This window comes from Peromyscus californicus, unplaced genomic scaffold (genome assembly GCF_007827085.1).
Source record: "Peromyscus californicus insignis strain IS unplaced genomic scaffold, ASM782708v3 Scaffold_13__1_contigs__length_99412109, whole genome shotgun sequence".
In the NCBI taxonomy this organism is placed as follows: Eukaryota; Metazoa; Chordata; class Mammalia; order Rodentia; family Cricetidae; genus Peromyscus; species Peromyscus californicus.
Window position 1 is genome coordinate 8,454,522 of NW_026294424.1, and position 22,139 is coordinate 8,476,660.

Consider the following 22,139-nt stretch of genomic DNA (forward strand, 5'->3'; position numbering starts at 1 on the left):
ACAGAGCACACGTCTGTGTGAGGTAGCAGGCGCTAGACTTTAGCCAACCATAGCAATGACCACATGGAACACATACTTGATAAAATTGTATTTTTTTTTTATAGTCATTTGTACAATTTGTTACAAAACCATAGAAGACTACAACTTGCTTTAAATCATTTTTGGTCTGCAAATATGTAAAATCTGTGTGCAATTATCATGTATTTACAGGGCCTTGTTAGTCATTTTCAATGATTATTTCAACAATGTCACACTCTCAACATAAGACATGGCTTAAGATAAATATATTAGTAAATAAATATTCTGAGAACATATTTCCATAAATGAAATGTGTTGCTATACATATACAGAATATACATAAGTTGTTTTCTAGCTTTAAAAACAGTTTTTCAATTGGTAATGTTGAAAAGAGCCCTTAGACCATTTTATCACAAAGCCTTTACAGCAAAGTCTTTACAAAAATCTTAAGTGCTATGGGAGAAATTAAAAAAAAGTGTCTTGTTAGACCAACAATACAAAAAGTTTATGTAAGGAATAGAAAAAGGCAGATCAGTTTAAAAGATATTTTCAACCAATTCTTTTATAGACCATATTTTAAAAGCATTAGTCCTGTGTGAACTTTGAGGCCAGAAGACATTGGGGAGGGCCTGAACCACAGGACTGAAGATGGAACCCAGTAACATGGCCTGGGCCTGGAGGAGAGGGGAACCGTCAGCTATGGGTGCTGTGACCACAGAGACACCTCAAGGATCAGAATGCCCAAACTTCCATTTTCATCGAATTCTAGAATTCTAGAGTTGATACGACTGGTTTACACCCAGAGCTGATATCAAGCTCATACTTGCTATCACACACTTAGATGGTATAGAAGTTCCCAGGGGAAAGTGGGGTGCTCCGTGTCCATTATTATGCAATTACCACACACTACTGATGTTCTATTTCCCCCTCCCCCTCCCCCAAAGAGGGTACTTGTTACCAGTATTGGAGCCTTAGAGCTTCACAGCTCTCTCTCTTTTTATTGAAAGGGTGACATGAGATAGCTGACAGGTAATTTTGTTCTGGTCTGATGAGGCAGCACAAAGATGACTGTTTCTAAATCTTCCTTTTGTTTCTACTACCCCAAACAAGTGTCTGCCCTCCGCCATTACCACTCTTTCAGGGGAGAGCTGGACTTGTTCATTTACCTCCCAGTGGCATTCAAATTCTCTATTCATTAATGTATTGTGTAAGACTACTGGGAAGTGGTTTTCTAGCCAGGGCAAAGACAAGCCTTTCTGGGGTTTGTTTCAGCCAAGGGAGAGATATGCACACGCAGACACTAAAAACAAAAAAGCAAAAGCAGGAAAAAAAAAAAAAAAAGAAAACAACAACAACAAAAAGCCATCTCAACAGTGAGAAGCTGCACTTTGCGGTCCATGTTAAAAGCTGTGCCCCCACTCCCACTGCACAGTAAGGCAAGCTGTTGTTCTTAGCAGCTGCAACTGCTGGCCCCAGAAATAAAGGCAACCCCAATCACATGTCAACAGCTTAGGCCCTTCTCACACCCTCACCAACAGGAGCACAGCCTGGGGAGGAACCCTCAAAGGACAGATCCCCAGAGTTGGGTGGAAGGACAAATTTCACCATGGCCACTTCCTAAAGGTAAATGGCTGGATCTGATGTGGGGACTTCTTTCTGTCAGATCCTGGCTAGAAATAAGTCAACGTCCTCATCTTAGGATGGGGTTTTAAAGAACAAAGCATTCTGATAGTCTCAAAATACGCAGTCTGGTCTTTGGGCTGACTTCCTGGGAGTCCCCGTTTCCCCAGGTGTCAAGGTTCTGTACTGAGCTTTCAGACCCACGAGGCCAAACTCCTTCTGATGGCAAAAGATATCTGCTAAATGAACGCATAAAAGTGACCAGAAGAGTGAGCGACACAGGGCCAACCTGATTAGTTTCCTCTAAGGAAAAGAAAACATTTTTAAGAACAAGGACTATATTGGACAAAAAGGATTACAATCCCTGAAGTAGTTTTAAATAGATTCTCTCTCCCTTTTAAAAAACGAACAAAACATCTTCAAAACAATAACAACACAACAGTAAAACAACACAACCAAAAGTGGTTTGGGCTTAAAAAACTCTCCCTTCCCCTTAAAAAGAAGAGGCTGGAAAAAATATACAAAGCCTACCCTTTGGGTCGGAACTATCTGATAGTCTGTCTCGTGGAGAATCGGTACATAATAGTGCATCAGGCAGACAGGCTAGCAGACATCTGCTGGTGGGGTGGGCCACTGCAGCCACCAGGCAGGGGCCCGAAGAGCCCTGAAGCCATGTTCTGGGGATGGGAAACTTGTTAAAATGAAGCTTGGTGCACACCCCTGTGGGTCAAGCATGTGCCCCTTACAAAGGTAACCTAAGGAAGGGAGCAACAGCCGAGGGGTGTGGCTGCCCCCAGACCCATGGGCACAGGTGTGCCCCAGCATGCCTTCCTTCAAGAGGCAGTGCACCGCTGCTGGGTGAGAGGAGAGCTTGTTCCTCCAGTCCCACAGGACACCAAGGCCACAAAGCAACATTCCTCCTGGGTGTCTGCCCTGCAAATCCCATTCAGATCACCTCTGCAATTGATGGCATGAAGCCCGAAACAATTTTACAGAAGACTGGAGAGCTGGACAGTAAGGGTGAGAGCGTCTCTTCCCTGCCACAGTGGTCAGAGTGCAGGAGAGCGCCCAATGACAGGGCTGGTCGTCCCGGATTTTGCTGAGACAAAGGTGATGACCCAAAGGAACAGAAGAGAATGGGCACAACTGCCTCCCACAGCCTTGAGCCTAGGCAGCAACAGTTTGACACCTCCCTTTCCCTCCTCTTCCTTGCAGCTTCCATGGCTGCCTACAAGTGTGGGCAGGAGAGGTGTGGCTTCCCCCAAGCCCTGAAGTCTAGATTGGCCTCAAAAAAGGGGAAAAGGAGAGGCAGCTTTGCATTGTTCCTCAGAGTCTGTACCCCTATCTACTAGCTTTTGACTTCAAGTTTCTGGTCATTTCAATAAGGCAGGTGCAGCCCTGAGCTTTTCAAAGGCCTGAGGTCCCTCCGAGGAGACGACAGCATCCACACAGGATGTGGTTCATTTAATGCAGCAGTGATTTTTTTTCTTTTTCAACGAAAGTTGGTGGTTAGGGTTCTTTAAAATATATATTTAAATAACTTTTTACATTTACATATAACATCTCAGGGAAAAAAAAGCAGAGAACTCAATCCCATATACCTCAGAACCCCAAGCACACATTACAAAACAGAATAAAACATTATTAAAAGAGGCAAAGGACTCAAGAGATTTTTGTCTGTTGGTTTGTTAATGGGGAGGGGATGCCACAGGTGGCTCACATTTTGGGTTGAGGCGGGCTCTCTTTATTACCACTTTTGTGTTTGTCAAAACTAATATATAAAACTAATATATATTAGCTTTGAAGGAAGCCAGACTTTGAAGTCTCCGTACAGTTCCTGATTTTTACAAAAGAGTTCCTTCTGAGCTCAAGCTCCCGTACCGATGCCTGGGCCAGATCCTGGTCCTGGGAGAGAGGGAGAACAGCCATCAGGGTTGTGGAGAGAGCTGGTACAGCAGGCTCTGGGCAGGATGGACGGGGAAGGCGGGCTGCTTGGGAGTGACAGTTCACAATGGCGGGTGGACTATGTGAGTGATACGGGGAGGGGCAGCAATGGCTTCTTTCCTGAGAGGCTCAAGTCTACATGGTTGTTTCTGGGGGACAGGTCTCCCTTGTTTGGCTCTAGAGAATCTTCTGGAAGCCCTGGGATGTCATGGAAGCATAACGTAGAAAAGTGAATTCCTAGTGGCACCAAAAGAGCAGGAGACCCTTCACCACACCCTTCACACCCTTCACAGATCACACAGACCTTCCCATCGGTGGATGCGTGGCTTGAGGTGACTTAGCAAAGAGCAGAGGGAGTCAGAGTGATACAGATGGGAAAGGAAGGCCACTTAGCTGACTGACTGAGCTCTAAAGAGGTCTGGAGAGGAAAAGGAACCTGACATGCTGCAGGGATGGGACAAAGGCTGGATCAAGGGAGCAGCTCCATTTAGAAGACATTTGTGTACCTTTAATTCCCAGCACTTGGGAGGCAGAGGCAGGGAGATCTCTGAGTTCAAGGCCAGCCTGGACTACAGAGTGAGTTCCAGACAGCCAGAGCTACATAGAGAAACCCTGTCTCGAAAAACCAAAAACCAAAACCAAACCAAAACCAAAACCAACCAACCAACCCACTCCCCACCCTCCCCCAAAGACATCTTACATCTTATAAAGGCAATGAGTCATTACAGCATCTCTAGTGTAAAGACCGTAACTCAGGTCTCCCAAGTGGGACAGCAGGCAAGTGCATTGAGGTCTGTCAGGAGGACTTTGCTAAGAGGCCCAGGGATGGACTAAGGGGACCATGGAGATGCACAATAGTTGATGAAATTGAGATTACTTTTGGGGTGTGAAGCATCTGAAGGGAAGAGATGCATGGGTAGAGGGTCTGAAGACGGGTGGGGCTGAGAAGCAATGTTTGAAAGCCATCAAGTACAGAAGCCAAGTCACAGAAGAAGCCAAACAGAAAAGGCCTGAGAAGAGGACCCCTATACAAATACCTACTATCATCTGTTCTCACCTGACGCCTCAGCAGCCAGGGCATGGGACTCCTGAGTGTCCTGGGAGGGACTGGAGAGGCTAGCTCTGGAAGCATCTGCCTCCTCTGGAGAGCAGCCAGGCTGCAGTGGCACCTCGGCTTGGTAGCACGGAGCCTGTTCCTCTTCCCGGGTTGTCCCCAGACTCCAGTGGAGTCGGGGGACGTCCAAGCCCAGCATCCCACCCCAGGAGCTGTGGCTGTGTACCCCTTGACAGTCTTGAGGCAAGCCCGTGTCACAGTCTACATCCTCTGGAATAATGGGGATGCGCTGGCTCAGGTCCCGGGCCCCTGCATAGCAGCTGGGTGGGGGTTCCTCGGTGAGTGTGTACTGCACACTCACTGAATAGTCTTCAGTGTAGCAGCCATTACCCCTGCCAGCACTGTGGGCCACCTGCTTCTCTTCATAGAAGCAGCAGGGCAGGCCCTCATATTTCACCCCATCTGTCCTGGGAAAATGGTCTGAGTGAAGGCCATACAGGCCCTGGGAGCCCCCTGGTTGTGGGTCTCCACTTGTAGGGTTGCAGTCCTCCAGGAGCCGGGGACCCAGGAATAAGGTGCTGCCACCAGCAGCTGCTCCTGCTCCAGGACCCAGGGAAGAGGCCTGGGGATCAAAGCAGCAAGCACATGATGGTCCCTCTGGGCCCCCTTTCCAGGTCCTCCTGAGGTCCAGGGCGGCCCCAGGAGAAACCTCGAGCCCCACTTCTGAGGTAGAGCTGTTGGGCCCTCTGGGTTCCAGTGAGGAGTTGCTGCTGTAGTTCATCTCCAGGCTGCAGGTGGACAGCTGGTCCCCTGAGGGAGAGGCAGGGCCTAGCCATGGCTCACCCCGCCCAGCACCTTGACTGTGTGCTGCCGGGAGCTCCTCTGGTGGTGGGGAGCCCTCAAGGTGTACAGTGGGCCCCCGGCTTCGGTAGATGAAGGGGTCATAGTCACTGCTGAGGGAGCTGCGGAAGGTGGAACAGCTCCCGTACACACCTTGGTTGCTCACTTCTGTGCAGTCCACCACGGAGTCGCTGGAAGAGCAGCGGCACTGGCCAGAGCTGTTGCTGCTGCTATCACTGCCAGGACAGTCTGCCAGATAACCACTGCACACAGAACGGTGCCCATGGTAGCAGCTGAAGCTGGAAGTGCTGCCACTCTCCACGTGGGTGGGAGGGGCCATGTGCACCACAGTGGGAAAGAGAAGGCTGCTGCCACCACTTGGTGGAAAGGCACGGGATGGGCCCCTGGGTGCAAGGCTGGGTATCGGCTGGCCCTCCTGCTCTGGGTAGCTGAGACCCTGGAAGTAGTAGTGTTGGTACATGGTCTCATACTGGGAGAAGCAAGCTGCCTTGGAGAAGCTGCGGCCACTGAACTTGGGCCTACGGAAGGGATGGGCTGGTGAGTAGGCCCGGTGTTCTAGGCTGCAGCGGTGAGGGGCCAGAGTGTGGTCCAGGTGCAGGGGTGGGTAGCCACGGATATAGGTGGGGGTCTGTGGAGAATAGAGGTTCTGCTCCCCATGCCGGTCCATGGTCAGCAGTGTGACAGGATTGCCATGGGAGTCCATACTTGTCCTGGTAGGGTAGGCTGGGATGGCATTGGTCCTATGTACACGGCCTGGGTAATGTACCGGCAGGGTCACTCTTGGCTGCCGACCACGTGTAAGGTTGCCGGTCTCCACACAAACAGCACCTGGATTTCCCTTTTGCTCTGGAAAAGGTGGAGGAAACAAGGTAATGGGCAGAGGCTGAAGCATCAAGGGAAGCTGTTGTGCCAGGGAGACTCTGCTTGACCCCGCCACAGTGTAAGCTGAGCCAAGTTCAGCTGAGCTGGCAGAGGCTGACCTGTCTCTTCCCATCTCCCCAGAGTCTACTGAGAGCAAAACAAAAACAACAATCCAAGTGTCTCCCCCCCTGCTCTGTAATGATGACATGGGCACAGCAACAAACAGTGCTATTTGCATATTCATCATCCCCTGTGTCTCTGGAAACAATCCTCTAGCCTAGAACTGGGCAGTCAACCTTACTGTCACCTGTTAAAGAGACAGGAGGAGGCTTTAGGCCTAGGGAGGCCAGGTCAGGATGCCAGGGTTTATTGTTTTCTACTTTCCTTAGACATGTACCCCGGCCTGGCCTCCAACTTGCTATGCAGCTAAAGATGACCTTGAACACCTGCCTCTACTTCCCAAGTGCTGGGTATCCCATGTGTAGACCAGCACACCCAGCTAGGGTCCTGTTTAATTGGAAACCCAAACTTGAATGGAAGACGGATTTTCTTTAGAGGGGGAGTATCAGGGTGAGGGGTGTGTCAAACCTGGGACCTTGCATGCTCTAGGCAACAGTCTACTACTGAGCCACATCACCTGCCCCTAAAAGGGATCCTTAATGCCAGGCTCTGCTTAGAACTGTGCAGCCAAGTTTCAGACCCTAAGGCCTGCACAGCTGCAGGCCCGAGGCCCATGCTGTGCTGCTTCAGCTTGCTCATGAGCATGCGTCAAGGACTTATCATACTTGTAGGACAGTGGCCTCTGAGGCTCTAACAATTACCTATGATGTTGTGCCGACAGTGGGGGCAGGTGTGGTGCTGGAGCAGCCATGGATCCACACATTTCCTGTGGAACCGATGGGTACAGGGGATGACCCGAAGCTCCTGGAAAGGGGAGAGAGAGGGACATAGCATGAAGGATGGACAGAAGGAAGGGTACTTCTGCCTTCAGTCTCACACATATGCCTCCTCCAATGGACCCTATCGGGGACAGAATAGCCCTGTGCAGTGTGCTGGTGCCCTCCTGCTATAATATGGATCTTAAGGATTCCTAAATTGGCAGTACCAGGAAGGAGGGCCTAGTGGGACCTGGTTTACTCACTCCCTCTTTTTTATATCCTTCTGGTAAGCCATTTTGAAGATCTACTTATTTATTCTTATTTTTTAGGTTTCTTGAGACAGGGTTTCTCTGTGTAGCCCTGGCTGTCCTCAAACTCATAGAGACCCACCTGCCTCTACCTCCCAAGTGCTGGCATTAAAAGCCTGCACCACCACCACCTGGTTTATTTATTTATTTTTAAGCCTGATGATAAATTTTATTAGAGATAAAGAGAAAACTTTCAGGGTAGGAAAGCAGTGTATCTCAGCAGTTGCTCAGAGGAGAATGGAGGAGAGAAGGGAGCCATGCCATTGAGTTTAGCTGGCATAGATAGAGGTCAGATACATGGAGAAAGAACAAGGAAGAAGAAAAGGAGAAGGCATATTTTTTTCTGAGTAATTCAGAAATACAGGCAGACTTACAAAGCAGCACAGCTGCATTTTGCAAGAGACTGCCTTAATTTTTACTTTTTTTTTTGGTTTTTAGAGACAGGGTTTCTCTGTGTAGTTCTGGCTGTCCTAGAACTGGCTCTGTAGACCAGGCTGGCCTTGAACTCACAGAGATCTGCCTGGCCTTAATTTTTACTTTTAATTATATGTATGCATGCTTACATGTTTGTATTGAGTATGTGCATGTGAGTGTAGTTGCCTGAGGAGGGTGAAGAGGGCGCTAGTTTCCTGGAGCTGGAGTTGCAGGTAGTTGTGAACCACCCAACATGCGTTTTAGAAACTGAATTCAGATCCTCTCCAAAAGAAACATGTGCTCCTAACCACTGAGGCGTCTCTTCAGTCCTATCCATCACATGTTCTTGTCATGATATGCTGCCTTCCTATAAGCCTAAAGGATTGCAGTCAAACGATCATGGGCTAAAATGTCTAAAACTATGTGCTCAAACAAACCTCTGCTCTTTATATGCTTATTACTGCAGACATTTGTCATAGAAATGGAAAGTTAAAACACTTTCTTACTCTCTTCCCTAACTCCAACTAAAGGCCAGTTTCATTCCTTAAAGTAGGGCCCATAGGGAGAAGGAAACTGCCCAATCCACTTGGCCCAATCACATTCCTTAGGGTTAAAGGACAAAGAATACAAGGAAGCGGGTTCCTTTCCAGGAGTTGGAGGGTACACCTAAGTCCAAAGCCTCGGGCTAGGGAGCATGGGGTTTGCAGGGAGAGTTACAAACACCCTAGGTCACTATGTTGGTGTAGAGCAGTGGTTCTCAGCCTATGGGTCATCCCCCCCCCCAACCATCCAAAAGCACAGGTATTTTCATTAGGATTCATAACAGTAACAAAATTACAGTTATGAAGTAGCAATGAAAATAATTTCATGGTTGGGGTCAGCATACATGAGGAGCTGTATTAAAGGGTCACAGCATAAGGAAGGCTGAGAACTGCTGTACCATCTACAGATGTTTACTTCTAGGCATCCTTGAAGGAGGTCAAGTAGAAAGGGACACTTGCTGGGGCCACCTGGCTTCTAAGGAAAGCAGCCTATGACAGAATGTGATGGGCTTTCCAAGCATCCTCCTGACTGTTCTTGTTACTCTTTTATTTTCTCACCAGTCTGACACAGTGATACTCACACTGATAACCAATGTGGTACTTCAGGATGTCTGTACTTTCTCACCTAAGTAGCCTTTGTGAGCATCTAGTATGCTGGTTGGCATCACAAGTGCAGACACAGGATGAAGCCACTTGCCAAGTTCACAAACCAAGAACCTGCCTGGGCTAGGTTGGAACCCAGGAGTCTGTACTTATAGTCTATGCAAGAGTATCATTCCAAGAGCCTGTGTGCAAACGCACTTCCGCCCAGCAATCTGCATCAGTGTGCTCTCATCCAGGGGCTGTCCGAGGCCTGGACTCTCAAGCAGTTTGCTCCCTACTTCGTGTGCACCTAACCAACTAGAGACAGGCGCAAAGACAGCAAACGCTAATGAGAGGTGGTTCTAGGTGAATGGTTTATGCTGCTCCTAGTACTTTTCTTGCAACTTCTAATAAAGAGCTACAAGTGGGAGTGGGGGAAGGCATCAAATCTCTTGACTTTTTCCAAGTGAACACACCACAGAACCACTTCTTTGAAGCAAACCAAACAACTTGTTCTTACGTCTACGTATTTTCTGTCTAACCATGTACTTTTTTGTTTGTTTGTTTTCTTTTTGGAGCCAGGACCTCAAACTCACAATTCTCCTGATTAACATCTCAAGTGCTAGAACTAGAATGACTGGCATGTGCTACCATGCCTGGAATCTACGTACTTTTGATCAACTTCTAAAGTCATCTAGTTACCTTGACCATCTATAGAGTACTGTGTCTTCCCAGCTCCTAGGAGAAATACTGGTAAAAGCCTGGACATTGAATCAAGGTTGTGGGGAACTCTGGTCATGGTGGTCCCCAGCACCTCTGGGAACCCGTACATCCCTTTCCCACTCAGAGGCCTTGTCTCTGTCACTACCTCTCCATCAATGTACTTCTCCAGACAGATGGCACAGTCAGATGTGGACCCGCTGCTAAGTGTATCCAGGGCCCCGCAGCTTCCTTCCCGGCGCCCCTTGCTCTTGGAGTTGAACTTTCTGGTTTCCATCTTCTCCAGAGCCTGCACGGCCAACCTGTTCATGGAATTCTGCATGGTAGAGCACGGTCAGTGTTGGTACACATTAACAGTGGTAGTCACACCCTGGGCCATGTCACACAGAACACTGGGACAGACAACACTAGTCTCACTCAGGCCAGACTCTTGAGAAACTGCTCAAAACAAAAAACTCATCCTGTCACTGTATTTTCTAGACCCTTAAGAGTACTCATAGGGTCACTCCCAGCACTCGGGAGGCAGAGACAGGCGGATCTCTGTGAGTTTGAGGCCAGCCTGGTCTACAGAGTGAGTTCCAGGACATGCTCCAAGGCTACACAGAGAAACCCTGTCTCGAAAAACAAAACAAAAACAAACAAACAAACAAACAAACGAGTACTCATGACATTGTTCCAAGATTTTCCCAAGTGACCCTACTCCAAAGTCTTCCCTTTAAGGTAAGTCCTTGATACTTCTCACCTCTGTGGGCGTTTGGTTTTCAGAAGGCCCTTTGCCAAATGCTAGGGAAATGAGAGTTCACGCGAGTGCTCAGCATCTGATATGCAGTGTGAGTGCATAAATACCAGCCCATAATCCCTGTTCTTGCTGGTGACGGCTCCTCAGCCCTCCTGACAACTGAAACCATTTTCCTTTTGACTGTCACTCTCCAAGGTACCTTCTCTCCAAGGTGTCACACTGCCACACATCTCGAAGTCTAGGATCCTGCTTACCCTCCTCTCACCACCTTCTGCCTGCAGGTCTTCTACTATGGCTACCTGTTTATCAAGAGTCATCAGAAGGGCCTGGCAGGGCAAATTTCATCACAAGACCTGGGGACATGACAGTCTGTATTTCTACCAACCTTAGATCTACCTGAGAAGCAAAGGTCTTATGCTCCAAAACAACATTTATTGGACATTTCCCTCAAACTACTAGCTTGGAATACCCCCACTGCTGATGCCTTTGCAGGCCTGCCCTTCTCAACATGAGGGCTCAGCACTTGAGGTTTGGCATTCTTCAGGCCCCGAGAAAGGATGGGTGCCATGGACAGCAGGTTGGCTAGACTCCTAACTTTCATCAGCAATAGGGCAATGGGGTTCACAGGTTGCTCTTAGGGGTTACCTGACTACGACGCTGCTTCAACTTGATTTTGACAAGGAGAATGAGGCAGACCAGGGAGACCACGACGAAGAAAGCCAGGAAAATCCCCATGTCAAAGTACTCGGTGGGTTGCTAGAATAGAAGACAAATGCCATGAGCCATGTTCTCTTTGGCCTGATTGTGGGCATGTGGGCTGTCAGTCCTGGTCAGGAAATGGAATGGATGAGTGAGACAGGATCCCTCTGTGTGTAGGAAGCGCCTGGGGTTCTGCTCACATGAACACAGGATGGGGTGGGGAGCTACAGTGGTCTCGGGCCTCCTAGGAGCTGAGAGCCATTTGTAAAGTTGGGTCTCCCATTAACACAGTGCCAAGTTTGGTATACCTAGAGAGAAAGGCTCCTCTGGATAAACACAAACAATCAGTTATAGACAAAGGAGTGAGTGTTGTGTTTTGAGGGAATAGTGATTACTAAGCATATAATTAATGGTTTACAACAACTCAGAAAATTGTATGGTGCTTCCACAAATATCAGCTTCCACTACAATGAATCACGTTTACCAAAGAGTCCCTTTTCCCTTCAAAATGAAGCCAGCAATTCAGTTCTGCAAACAGCCCGTATTTTCTTGGGGTGGGGTAGAGGGTATGAGGCAGCATTTATCCTAAGCTGGTCTTGACCTTACTACCACCACCGTCTAAGTGTGCCTTACAGGGGCTTTAGGTAGTGCTTTGTGGATGCTGGACAAGTCCGCTACCAACTGAGCTACACTTGGCAGCTCTTATCCTTCCTGCACACAACACTGCCTTCTGCCACCGGAAGCTGCTACACCTCGGTCATCCACTTAGCCAATGAAAACAGAACCCTAGTGAGATGCTGTGCTACCCAGACACTTGGTGCAGGTGGAAGAATCATTCTGCATGGGAACAGTTCAGTTAATTGTGAGGAGGAAAGAAAACACATATGGCCACCAGCCCCAGATTATCCAAGGTTGAGGAGAAGATGTCTGTCAAGTATCAGTGGGCAGTAATATTGCTTTGGCACAGCGAAGAGATGCCTGACTGCTACTTGTCACCAACGAATGTCAGTCCCAGGCCCCAGTAATTCTTAATGTTCTTATTTGTGAGTCAGAGAGTTTTAAGTGAGCAATCTACCTGACTGAAAGAAAGGAAGTGTAGGGCTTTTCTCATCTCTAGGTCAGATGGAAGGAAGAGACCAGGAAACCAAGCGCTAACCATGTCACCCCTTTATCTTTCTCAGCTTGTCTCTCAGAAGGATGGGCCGAAAAGGGGCAACACCAGGTGGAGAGACCAGACTTCACAGCATACAATGCCTATTCTGTAAGCTTTTACAAATTTTTACAAATAAAGAAATTGAGGTGAAAATTTCTGTTTTCCTGTTCCATAGTTGAGCTCAACCATAGGAACCTACACTATGCCAGGATTCTAGATGGAGGGACAAGAGGGCAGAAAGGCAAAGCTCACAGGAAACAAAGGCACTGGGAGGACAACAGACATGTCGCCACTCACTCGAGGAGGGAGGTGCTGGATCCTTGCTCGAGCTACTTTCTGCTTGTTGACAATGTTCATCAGCTTGATGGCATCTGCACCCTTCACATACACAACTGGCCTCTTAAGAGGGTCTTCTGAGCCTTGGTTTAGCTGACAAAGAAGAGAGGGCACCAATTAAAAGACATGCTTACTTTAAGAAGCAAGATAGGGTTTGGGATGCGGCTCAGTACGGGAGCACTTGTCTGGCACATGCAAGGTCTAGCTTTCATCACACATATACACGCATGTGCACACACACACACAAGCATGCATGTACAAGCACGCACTCTCATGAATGCACACACAAAAAAGAACACTAAATCCCCACTTGGAAATTCTTTAAGTCTTCAAGCATTATAGCCTTGGGATTCCCAGAAAGGGGAGGATAGGGTGCTATACTTGTTTTAAGATGGGCTGAGCTGGCTGAAAGCCCAGAAGACTATTTGAAAATGTCCCTCATTCCTAACTCCCGGCCTATAACCACTTTCTATATGCCTCCCTCAGGGTATGATACTCAACACAGGCATATAGTAATATACTTCAGCAGACAGACAGGTGCAAAGAATCTGAGACAAAGGTGTCACAACAGTGCCCAGTCAAGATAAGCAAAGCAAATGCCTCTCAGGCAGACAGTAGGACTGGTTTTGGTGGAGCTTTACCTGGTCGATGGCTTCTGGGTTTTCAGATACATCAAAGATAACTGCAGTGGCCCCCCGCTGAACTGCTCTCTTGGCCTGGTGGAATGAAAAAAGCAGGTTGGTACTGTCTTCTGAGCCTGCCAACACTGGCCTTACAAATTAGACATGGCTTCAAATGCAGAACCAGACAGCAAACAATATCCGTGCCTCTGAGCAAGTTGTTCTACTTTCCCAAGCCTTGACATTCTCATCTGAAAAACAGAAGATACCGCCACCTTCTTTGTCCTATCATCCCAAGAGCCCAGTGACTTAGAATGGGTGGAAACGAGTAACTGACTACTGTAGAAGCCTGTCTCCCACATCGCTGGAACATTAAAAACAAGTCTATGGGTGGGCACCTTGCCCAGCCAGTACAGAGGTACCGGCTTTAGTATTTTCTGCTATGAACACACTGCCCCTGGAAACCAGAGTAAACGCCTTTGGTTTGTCTCTTGTGGTCCTTTTTTCCTTCCCATGTCATCCAGTTAGAATAGAATGTTGACTATTTCTGAATGAATCTCAAAATGGTCACTTTTAACACGTGACACAAGCTGAAAACCTTTGGAGACACTGTTGGGGGGTTACAAGAAATAATAAGTGGGGATTTAGAGCAGTTGGCTGCCAAGCCTGGCTGCACATCAAAAACCACTTGGGAAGTTTGTAAAGCAGATTTCCTGGCTCTGACCACAGACGGGTTCAGTGGAGCTAGAGGCAGGCTCAGGAAGCTGAGTTCCATAAGCTCTCAGGACCCAGCTGATCCCACCAGTTGGAAAACCAGAGGTCAGAGGGACAAGACAAGAAGGCTCAGAAACAAATAAGGGATAGAATTTTTTTTTTGATGTTGGGGTAGAGGAAAAGATGGAAGAAAAGATTCCTTTCCACCTCAGTGAACCTTCTAATTTTATCTCCAGCTAAGTGAACAACAGAGTTGAGTCTGCAGAAGAAGAAATGAGACAGATCCCCCTTGCTTTTAGGATTTGAACTAGTGTAACAGAGACAGCCGCTACACACACACACGGAAAACAAAACAAATTCCAAAACCAGCATGTTAAAAGATGGGCAAATATCATGCAGTGCTCAGAGGTCATGTCACTGTGGGTCCAAACAGTGAATAAACCCAATAAATAAATAGAGAATAAATCCAAATGCCTTCCACAGGAATAATCTGTACTGACAGGTGCACAAACCCAAAGACCATCAACAAAAACGACTAATGACTTTACTGAACCACTAGAGGGCAGTGTCACCTCGTTGCTTTTTAAGCCACTCAACTGCACTTGGGACCTAAGTCAAAAATGAGTGACACTGGGGATTAAAGCACGTTCCTTGGAAGCTTAAGAAACCCAGGAATCCTGGGTACAGTGCTGTGGGATATGTCCCTGTCCTACAGGTATCTTCCTTAAAAACAAATTGAGACTGAAAATCAGAAAGCCAGCTCCTAAGCTTCAGTCTTTCACTTTTTTTGCTTGGTAGTGCTGGGGTCAAACCTGGGCTTTGTTCATGCTAAGCAAGTGCTTGAGCACTGCATCTTAAGTCACTGCATCTTTCAGTCCAGCCTCAGAACAGGTGAGGTGGCATGACTGTTCTCTTCCATTAAGCTCCTTAGGGCAGCAGGCCTCTACTTGAGATCAAGGCTCCTAGACTCCTGAGTAGGTACTTGTGTTTCTGCCCCAGTGGTACCCTAGGCTTCCTCACAAATTCCATTCCCAGAGGAAGAAATGAAGAGGGCCTCTCATTCTTTTATTCTGCTTTCATCCAGGGATCCAGCATATCAAACAGTACCTGTGGGGAGTGTGAGTTCAGATATGTCCTGACTGGCGCGCTTGTCTCTCCAGCTTTGATGCTGGTGCACCTGGAAAGGCTGGCAGAGGCTGCAGTGCCTGGGTAGGGAATGCCTTCCTGGAATGTGCCTCGGGGAACCACAGAGCCAGAGGGCCTCCTTGGCTTCCCAGTATTTGTTTCACAAGAACATGAATGTTCATTTGTTCCAGAGGCATGACCCATTCAGGACAGATATCACAGAGCTGGGGGGTGAACCCTGGGCCTCATCCATGCCAGGTATGTACTTTACCACGGGGCTACATTATCAGTCGTACAAAAGATGCTTTAAGACATAAATGATTTTGTCAGGCATGGTGGTACACATCTTTAATCCCAGCACTCGGGAGGCAGAGGCAGGCAGATCTCTGTGAGTTCCAGGCCAGCCTGGTCTACAGAGTGAGTTTGAGGTTGGCTAGTGCTATACAGAGAAACCCTGTCCTGAAAAACCAAACCAAAAACAAACAAACAAACCAAAAACATACCTTGCTTCTTTGGTGAGGAAGAGGCAGGTAGAGAATGAAGTGCTTAGTTCTGTCTCATCTACAACCCATCCTCAGACAAATCACTAATGTGTGGAATCTAAGGACAAGTGCTGTGGCTGAGCAAATGCTCAATTTTCAGTGAATTACATTAAACATTTTAGTTATTGAAGCTGGAGATGCAGCAGAATTCATAGAGTGCTTGTCAACCAACCACGAAGCCCTGATACTTTATAAAGGGTCCTTAGCATGATATAAAACTTGGTATGATGTCTGTAATTCCAGCATTTGAGAGGTAGAGGAGGAAAAATCATAAAATTCAAGGTCATCCCTGCAACACAGAGTTTAAGGGTAGTTTGGACCACATTTTTGATTTTTAGATTACACATATAAGCTGCTACTGAAATAATTTGCATTTCCAGCACATAACAGGACTGGATGGAAGGAGATCCTACTGAGATCTTGCCTGTTGAGGTGGGTGGCTTTAGAAAAGACTGATGGCTGGGGATGCTACTCAGTGGTAAAGTGTGCTTACTCCTGAGTTTGTTTAATCCTCAAGAAAAGGCCACAAGTAACCTTCATTTACAAAACGGGAACTTTCATTATATACTGAAAACATAAAATATTGCTTGGTTACACTTTTCCTCCTGCCCCAATGCAATTCTAAAAACTCGAGGAGCCAAGTTCTATGAACAAATTTGCCAATTTTATCTAGTCAACCTCCTACCAGATTACTGTAATCCAAACAAATCTAACTCCTACCTAGAAGATTACCAGTCTTGTGACTAGAGTAAACTTTATTTTTATGATGTTTTACCCCTAAAGCTGCTTGAAAGGATGGGAAAGACACAGCATGGTGGACATGGCAGGTGAGGGTCACTGGCAAGCTGGGTTCACAGGAATGGAAGAGCAAGAAAAGGCTGTGGCTTTCTCAGAAGATGTATGATATCTCGGCAAAACCAACCAAGTGGCAGCCAAAGGCCTTGCCTTGCTAACCCTTCCCATCAGTCTTCAAATTGCTTCTATCCTCATGTAGGACAACACAGGTGGAACCAAAGGGGGGCAACCAGAAGCACGGTGGCAAGGAGATGTCTGCAGGTGATACAGGTGACAAAGCACAGTGGCAAGGAGATGTCTGCAGGTGATACAGGTGACAAAGCACAGTGGCAAGGAGGTGTCTGCAGGTGATACAGGTGACAAAGGATAAACTCTGCGTACTTCTATTTTACAAAGCACAAGATTTGCAGCCTCAGAAGGCAGGACCCTGCTAATCACTTATAACTTCTAAGGTGATTCTATCAATGGTCAGGAAATTGAAAGAAGTCTGTCTGGGACCATACTCAGGTTATGGCAAGTAGAGAAAGTGCTTCCTGACCATTGGGGTGGTTCTTCCATAAGACCAAGTCTATAAACTCCCAATGCAGACAACATTCTGATAAGAATGGTTCTGTTACAATGGCCTTATAGGGTGTGTGTGTGTGTTTCTCATGTGTGTGATTACAACCAGACCTGGTTTGGGGCTCAGACCTACCAATCAATTCCTGTCCTTTGGAGCCTCTGAGATACTTATTCCTTTGTTAAGCACTTGGATGTCATTTCTCTAGTGTCTAAGCTTTATCGTAGGAAAATGAAGACAAACTATAATCTCAGCAGGAAATAACCAGAAAATGACAAAAAAAATTTTTGCTCTGGATCCTTGATGTGAGAGTAACCAAGAAGTTGGACTGTCAACAGCTAGTTAGAAGAAATGTCTACAGCTTCCTGTGGGAAGTTCTGACATATAGCAATTCCAGCGGCTCTACTGAATATAATTTTATTCCTTTTAAAAATTCTTAACATATACTACCAACAAGTTCTTAAAAACCCTTTCTGAAGCCTTTGGCAGTCCTGGGATCAAACCTGGGATCAAGTCCTGGGATCAAACCTGGAATCAAGTCCTGGGATCAAACCTGGGATCAAGTCCTGGGATCAAGTCCTGGGATCAAGTCACTGCATATGACTAGGCAAGCACTGAGTTATATCTCTACCCTCTAAAATATACCTTTTTAAAAAATTTATTTAAAATGTTGCCGGGCGGTGGTGGCGCACGCCTTTAATCCCAGCACTCGGGAGGCAGAGCCAGGCGGATCTCTGTGAGTTCGAGGCCAGCCTGGTCTCCAAAGCGAGTTCCAGGAAAGGCGCAAAGCTACACAGAGAAACCCTGTCTCGAAAAACAAAAAACAAAAAACAAAAAAAAAAAAAATTTATTTAAAATTTTATGTGCATTAGTGTTTTACCTGCATTCATGTCTGTGGGGGTGTTGGATCCTCTGGAACTGGAGTTATAGACAGTTGTGAGCTCATATGTACATGCTGAGAATTGAACCCAGATCCCCATGGAAGAGTAGCCAGTGCCATCTCTCCAGCCGCCTCCTCCTCCTCCTCCTCCTCCTCCTCCTCCTCCTCCTCCTCCTCCTCCTCCTCCTCCTCTTTATTACTATGGTTTTGAGAGACAGGGTTTCTCTGTGTAGCTTTGGAGCCTGTCCTGGAATTCACTCTGTAGTCCAGGCTGGCCTTGAACTCACAGAGAGATCTGCCTGTCTCTGCCTCCTGAGATTAAATGCATGCACCACCGCCGCCCAGCTTATTATTTTTTTTTAAATTTTATTTTATTTTATTTTATTTTTTTTTTTTTTTGAGACAGGGTTTCTCTGTAGCTTTGGAGCCTGTCCTGGACTAGCTCTGTAGACCAGGCTGGCCTTGAACTCACAGAGATCCGCCTACCTCTGCCTCCCGAGTGCTGGGATTAAAGGTGTGTGCCACTACTGCCCGGCTTATTATTATTTTTTAAAGAGGGTCGTATTCTGTATCTTTATTCTGTAATCTAGGCTGCTCTTGAACTCCTGATCCTGCTGCCTGAGCAACCTAAGTGCTGAGATTACAGGTATGTACCAAATGCGTGGCTTCTTGTAAATTTGTTCATTTTGAGACAAGGTCTTACTATGTAGCCTGAGTTGGTCTGGAACTCACCATGTAGATCAGGTTGGCTTCAAACTCATAGGGATCCTCCTGCCTCTGCATGCTGGGATTAAAGGTGTGTGTCACACCACCCATAGTGTCATGTCCCTACATAATCCCTACTCCTTTCAGAGGCCACTACAGGGCCTCATACATGCTAGGCAAGCAATCTATTTCTAGCTTGTTTTCTCATTTTTGATTTTGATACAGGGTATGACTAAGTTCTATGGAGGTTTTGACTTTGTAGTTCAGTCCTCTGACTTGGCTCCCTAAGAATCTGATATTATAGACCTTTATCACCAGGCCTGGATCCTTCATGTATTTTTTGGTATCTGTACTATTTCTATTTTTTTTAAATTTATTTATTTATTATGTATACAGTGTTCTGTCTGCAAGTATGCCTGCAGGCCAGAAGAGAGCACCAGATCTCATTACAGGTGGTTGAGAGCCACCATGTGGTTGCTGGGAATTGAACTCAGGACCTCTGGAAGAACAGCTAGTGCTCTTTACCGCTGAGCCATCTCTCCAGTCCCTTATTTCTGTTTTTTACATTAAATGGATCTAGACTTTCATTTCCAATTTCCTTATGACAGAGAAATAGTGCCGAAGAACATGAAGATTATTAGGACATGAAGATTATTAAGAATCTTTATAGACTGTGCTCCTTAAATTCTATTCAAGCTTGTATTAATGACAAAGTAGGATGACATGAATGAACAACACAGGCAGGCAGAGGTTAGCTACATTCTCTGTGGCTCCTGTCTTAGAGACACTTAGGGGTCAAAAGATAGATGTTATAGGCTGCATTTATATACTCCATACCTAACAAAACAGATGGCCCTGGGCACAGCACATACTCAAATAATTAACACAGCAGTGAGAAATGGTCTAATTCTATTTGCATTATCAACAGTTCAACAGTAGTTATTAGCCAGTTACTATGTGTGCTAGGCCTTGGGAACATACACAGCATTGAAGAGCAGACACAGTGAGTGACAGGTCTCTGTTCTTACGGAGCACATTTTCTGCATGTAATGATGGTGGAATACACCATACCTCTGGGGTATCACCAGGAAGGGTTGGTGTTTAATGCTGGGGAAATATAGGCCTAAGAGATGAAGAACACAAGGTTGATTATCCTGTCTCTAGAATGGATTTTCCCAAAGTGCATGTATGAAAATGACCTATAATATCTTCCCTGCTGTGTAGCAGGCTTTGGATCAATGCTCCAGGGTGGGCAGCACATTCAGGTGAAACAATTATCAACCCCTCTCTCTCTCATGTCTCACTCTCACAGGTGGGAGGATGACATTTTGCTCTGGTAGCCAAATTACTAAATAATGCACACATCCACAACTTAACAGAAATGGTTATTGGTATGAAAACATTCAATTATACATACCGTTCCATCCATGAGCAATTTAAAATAGCCAACTAACTGTGTGATAGGAACTCCAAAGAGACACAAACAAGGACCTTTTGGAAGCACCTACACGTGCTAATGTCTGAGTGAAGCACTCTTTCTTAAGAAAGGTGAGTGTGCTGTGAACTCATGTGAACATGCTCACCGAGGTTCTCAGATATGCTTACATATAGCTTACCCCAAGGGGGCAGAAACTACACCAGTGGTACTGGAGGCCCAAGAATTGCTTCCCATGACTTGGCACCAGCTTTCTGCTCCAAACTGGATTCCTCCAAACGTTTGCAGCTATTTCCAGAGCAGGGCAGAGCACATTATCCGAGATATCTGTGGGACGTTTTTGAGCAGGATGATGTGGGTGTCATGGGCCTAAGATTCATTCAGTCCTGTCGTTTAAGTTGTTTGTGGTGGTACGTTATCAGTCACTCCAGCACTCAGGAGGCTGGGGCAGGTGGCACTGCAAGTCTGAGGCCGGTCAGAGTTTAAGACCAGCCCGAGACGGTAAGACATTGTCTTGAAAAATCCAAACAGATAAAATCAGTTCTTACTTTCCTACAACTTGGGCTCCCTCCTCAAGGTGGTACATGGAAACTGTAGCCTGTTGCATCACCGCTACATTTAACTGCTCACACCAAGCTATACTGATTCCAATTTCCAAACCTACCTACTATTTTTCCATCCCTACTGCTGCCACCTTATTGCCTTGCGGTCACAACTATTTTTTCCCTGGGGCTCTCCCTACCCAGCCAGCCTTACTCACAGCACAGAACCCGACCTTTCTCTGTCAGGGATCTGTGTTGCTCTTAGGGTAAAAATCTGACTTCCCTTGCCCCCAGCTTCCAAACTCAACACCCCTCTCATTCCTAGCCCTACCAGACAGTTCTCCTACTGGTTCTCTGAGTGTCCTTCCCACTGCAGGATGGAGCATGCAGCACCCCCAGGGCTCAGTTTTACCTTATTTCACTTGCCTTCCATGGATTCCCTAAGCCTTGCTCCCAGTGCCACACTGGCGCTCCAATCTTCAAAAGCTTCCCTCACTAGAGGGCAGCCTGGGTGTTAGACTTCTTCACAATTGCTTCTCAGCACCAGGAAGCTGGCCAACCATGCTGCACTCACACAGCATTAGTTTCCCTCAGTGGTAAGCACCACTTGGGCCTTGCTGCTGCAACCCTGACTTCAGCCCACTCCTGGTCTCCTGTGGATCCTCCAACTCTTTAACTGGGACAGGGCTGTTTAGCTATGTCTTGGAACTCCGCACTCTTCAGTCTTCACACTTCCAATTTCAGGACCCACCTTCCCAGTCACCATACCATTTTGTGTTGGACTGCTGAGGAGGTTGTTGACTTCTAAGGCAAACATCTTGTCTCTGGCCAGCTGGAAACTCAAATGCAGCTCTGCCTGTAGCTCTTAGGCCCTGGGCTTTGTAACACATTCACCTCTGAATTTCAAAGCTCTCAAAAAACATCCTGTACACTTACAAGGTGTGCTCTGCCCTTCTCTCTCTGGAAGAAAGTGAACTTTCCTTAGAACTCCAATGAGGAAAAGCTAGACAGATGACTACCTTCAGATTTGTGCCCATGGCCTTCCTCTGGCCTAGGGGACTGATGGAATCTATCCTGCCACTTGCAAAAGAGAACAGGGCACTAGGCCTACTGAGACATGGAACATGGCTATCCCATGGCTCTCTAGGAGTACTGGCTGCAGATTCCACAGCTTCACAGCTCTCACACTCAAAGGCAGCCTGCTCTAGAGTCTTCAGACACCTAAGCACCAACACGGGAGACTTCTGTAGCCTACAAACTTGCAGAGCAGTAGTAACAGCTTCTGGTGTTGTACAGGGTCCTGTTCCTGCTGCAGGGAGGCCACAAAGAGGAAGTGGTGGTGGTGGTGGTGCACTGTTCATACCAATGGAGACCAACCAGTGGACCTAGGGGTTGACCATCTCTGCCACCCACAGCTTTCTCTTGGTGGCTCTTCCTAGTCCAAACAGCCACTCATTGGGTCCTTGTACACTCCTCTCTCTGGAGGTCACTAA

The 22,139-nt window shown here is 46.9% G+C and overlaps 1 protein-coding gene across 3 annotated transcripts in view; it reads right to left on the reverse strand.

Moving 5' to 3' along the window:
* LOC128108180 (kremen protein 1) overlaps positions 1–22,139 on the reverse strand; it is a 261,267-nt gene that overhangs the window by 93,809 nt on the left and 145,319 nt on the right. For 2 of the 3 annotated variants that reach the window (XM_052734399.1, XM_052734398.1), the window contains exons 3-8: positions 13,371–13,445; positions 12,691–12,822; positions 11,187–11,297; positions 9,951–10,118; positions 7,180–7,282; positions 4,640–6,343 (exon numbers count right to left, since the gene is read on the reverse strand). In XM_052734399.1, coding sequence (XP_052590359.1) covers positions 4,640–6,343; positions 7,180–7,282; positions 9,951–10,118; positions 11,187–11,297; positions 12,691–12,822; positions 13,371–13,445 — 2,293 coding nt within the window. Of the gene's footprint in view, positions 1–73; positions 3,544–4,639; positions 6,344–7,179; positions 7,283–9,950; positions 10,119–11,186; positions 11,298–12,690; positions 12,823–13,370; positions 13,446–22,139 lie in introns of those variants that run through there. The other variant, XM_052734401.1, reaches the window with a different exon arrangement.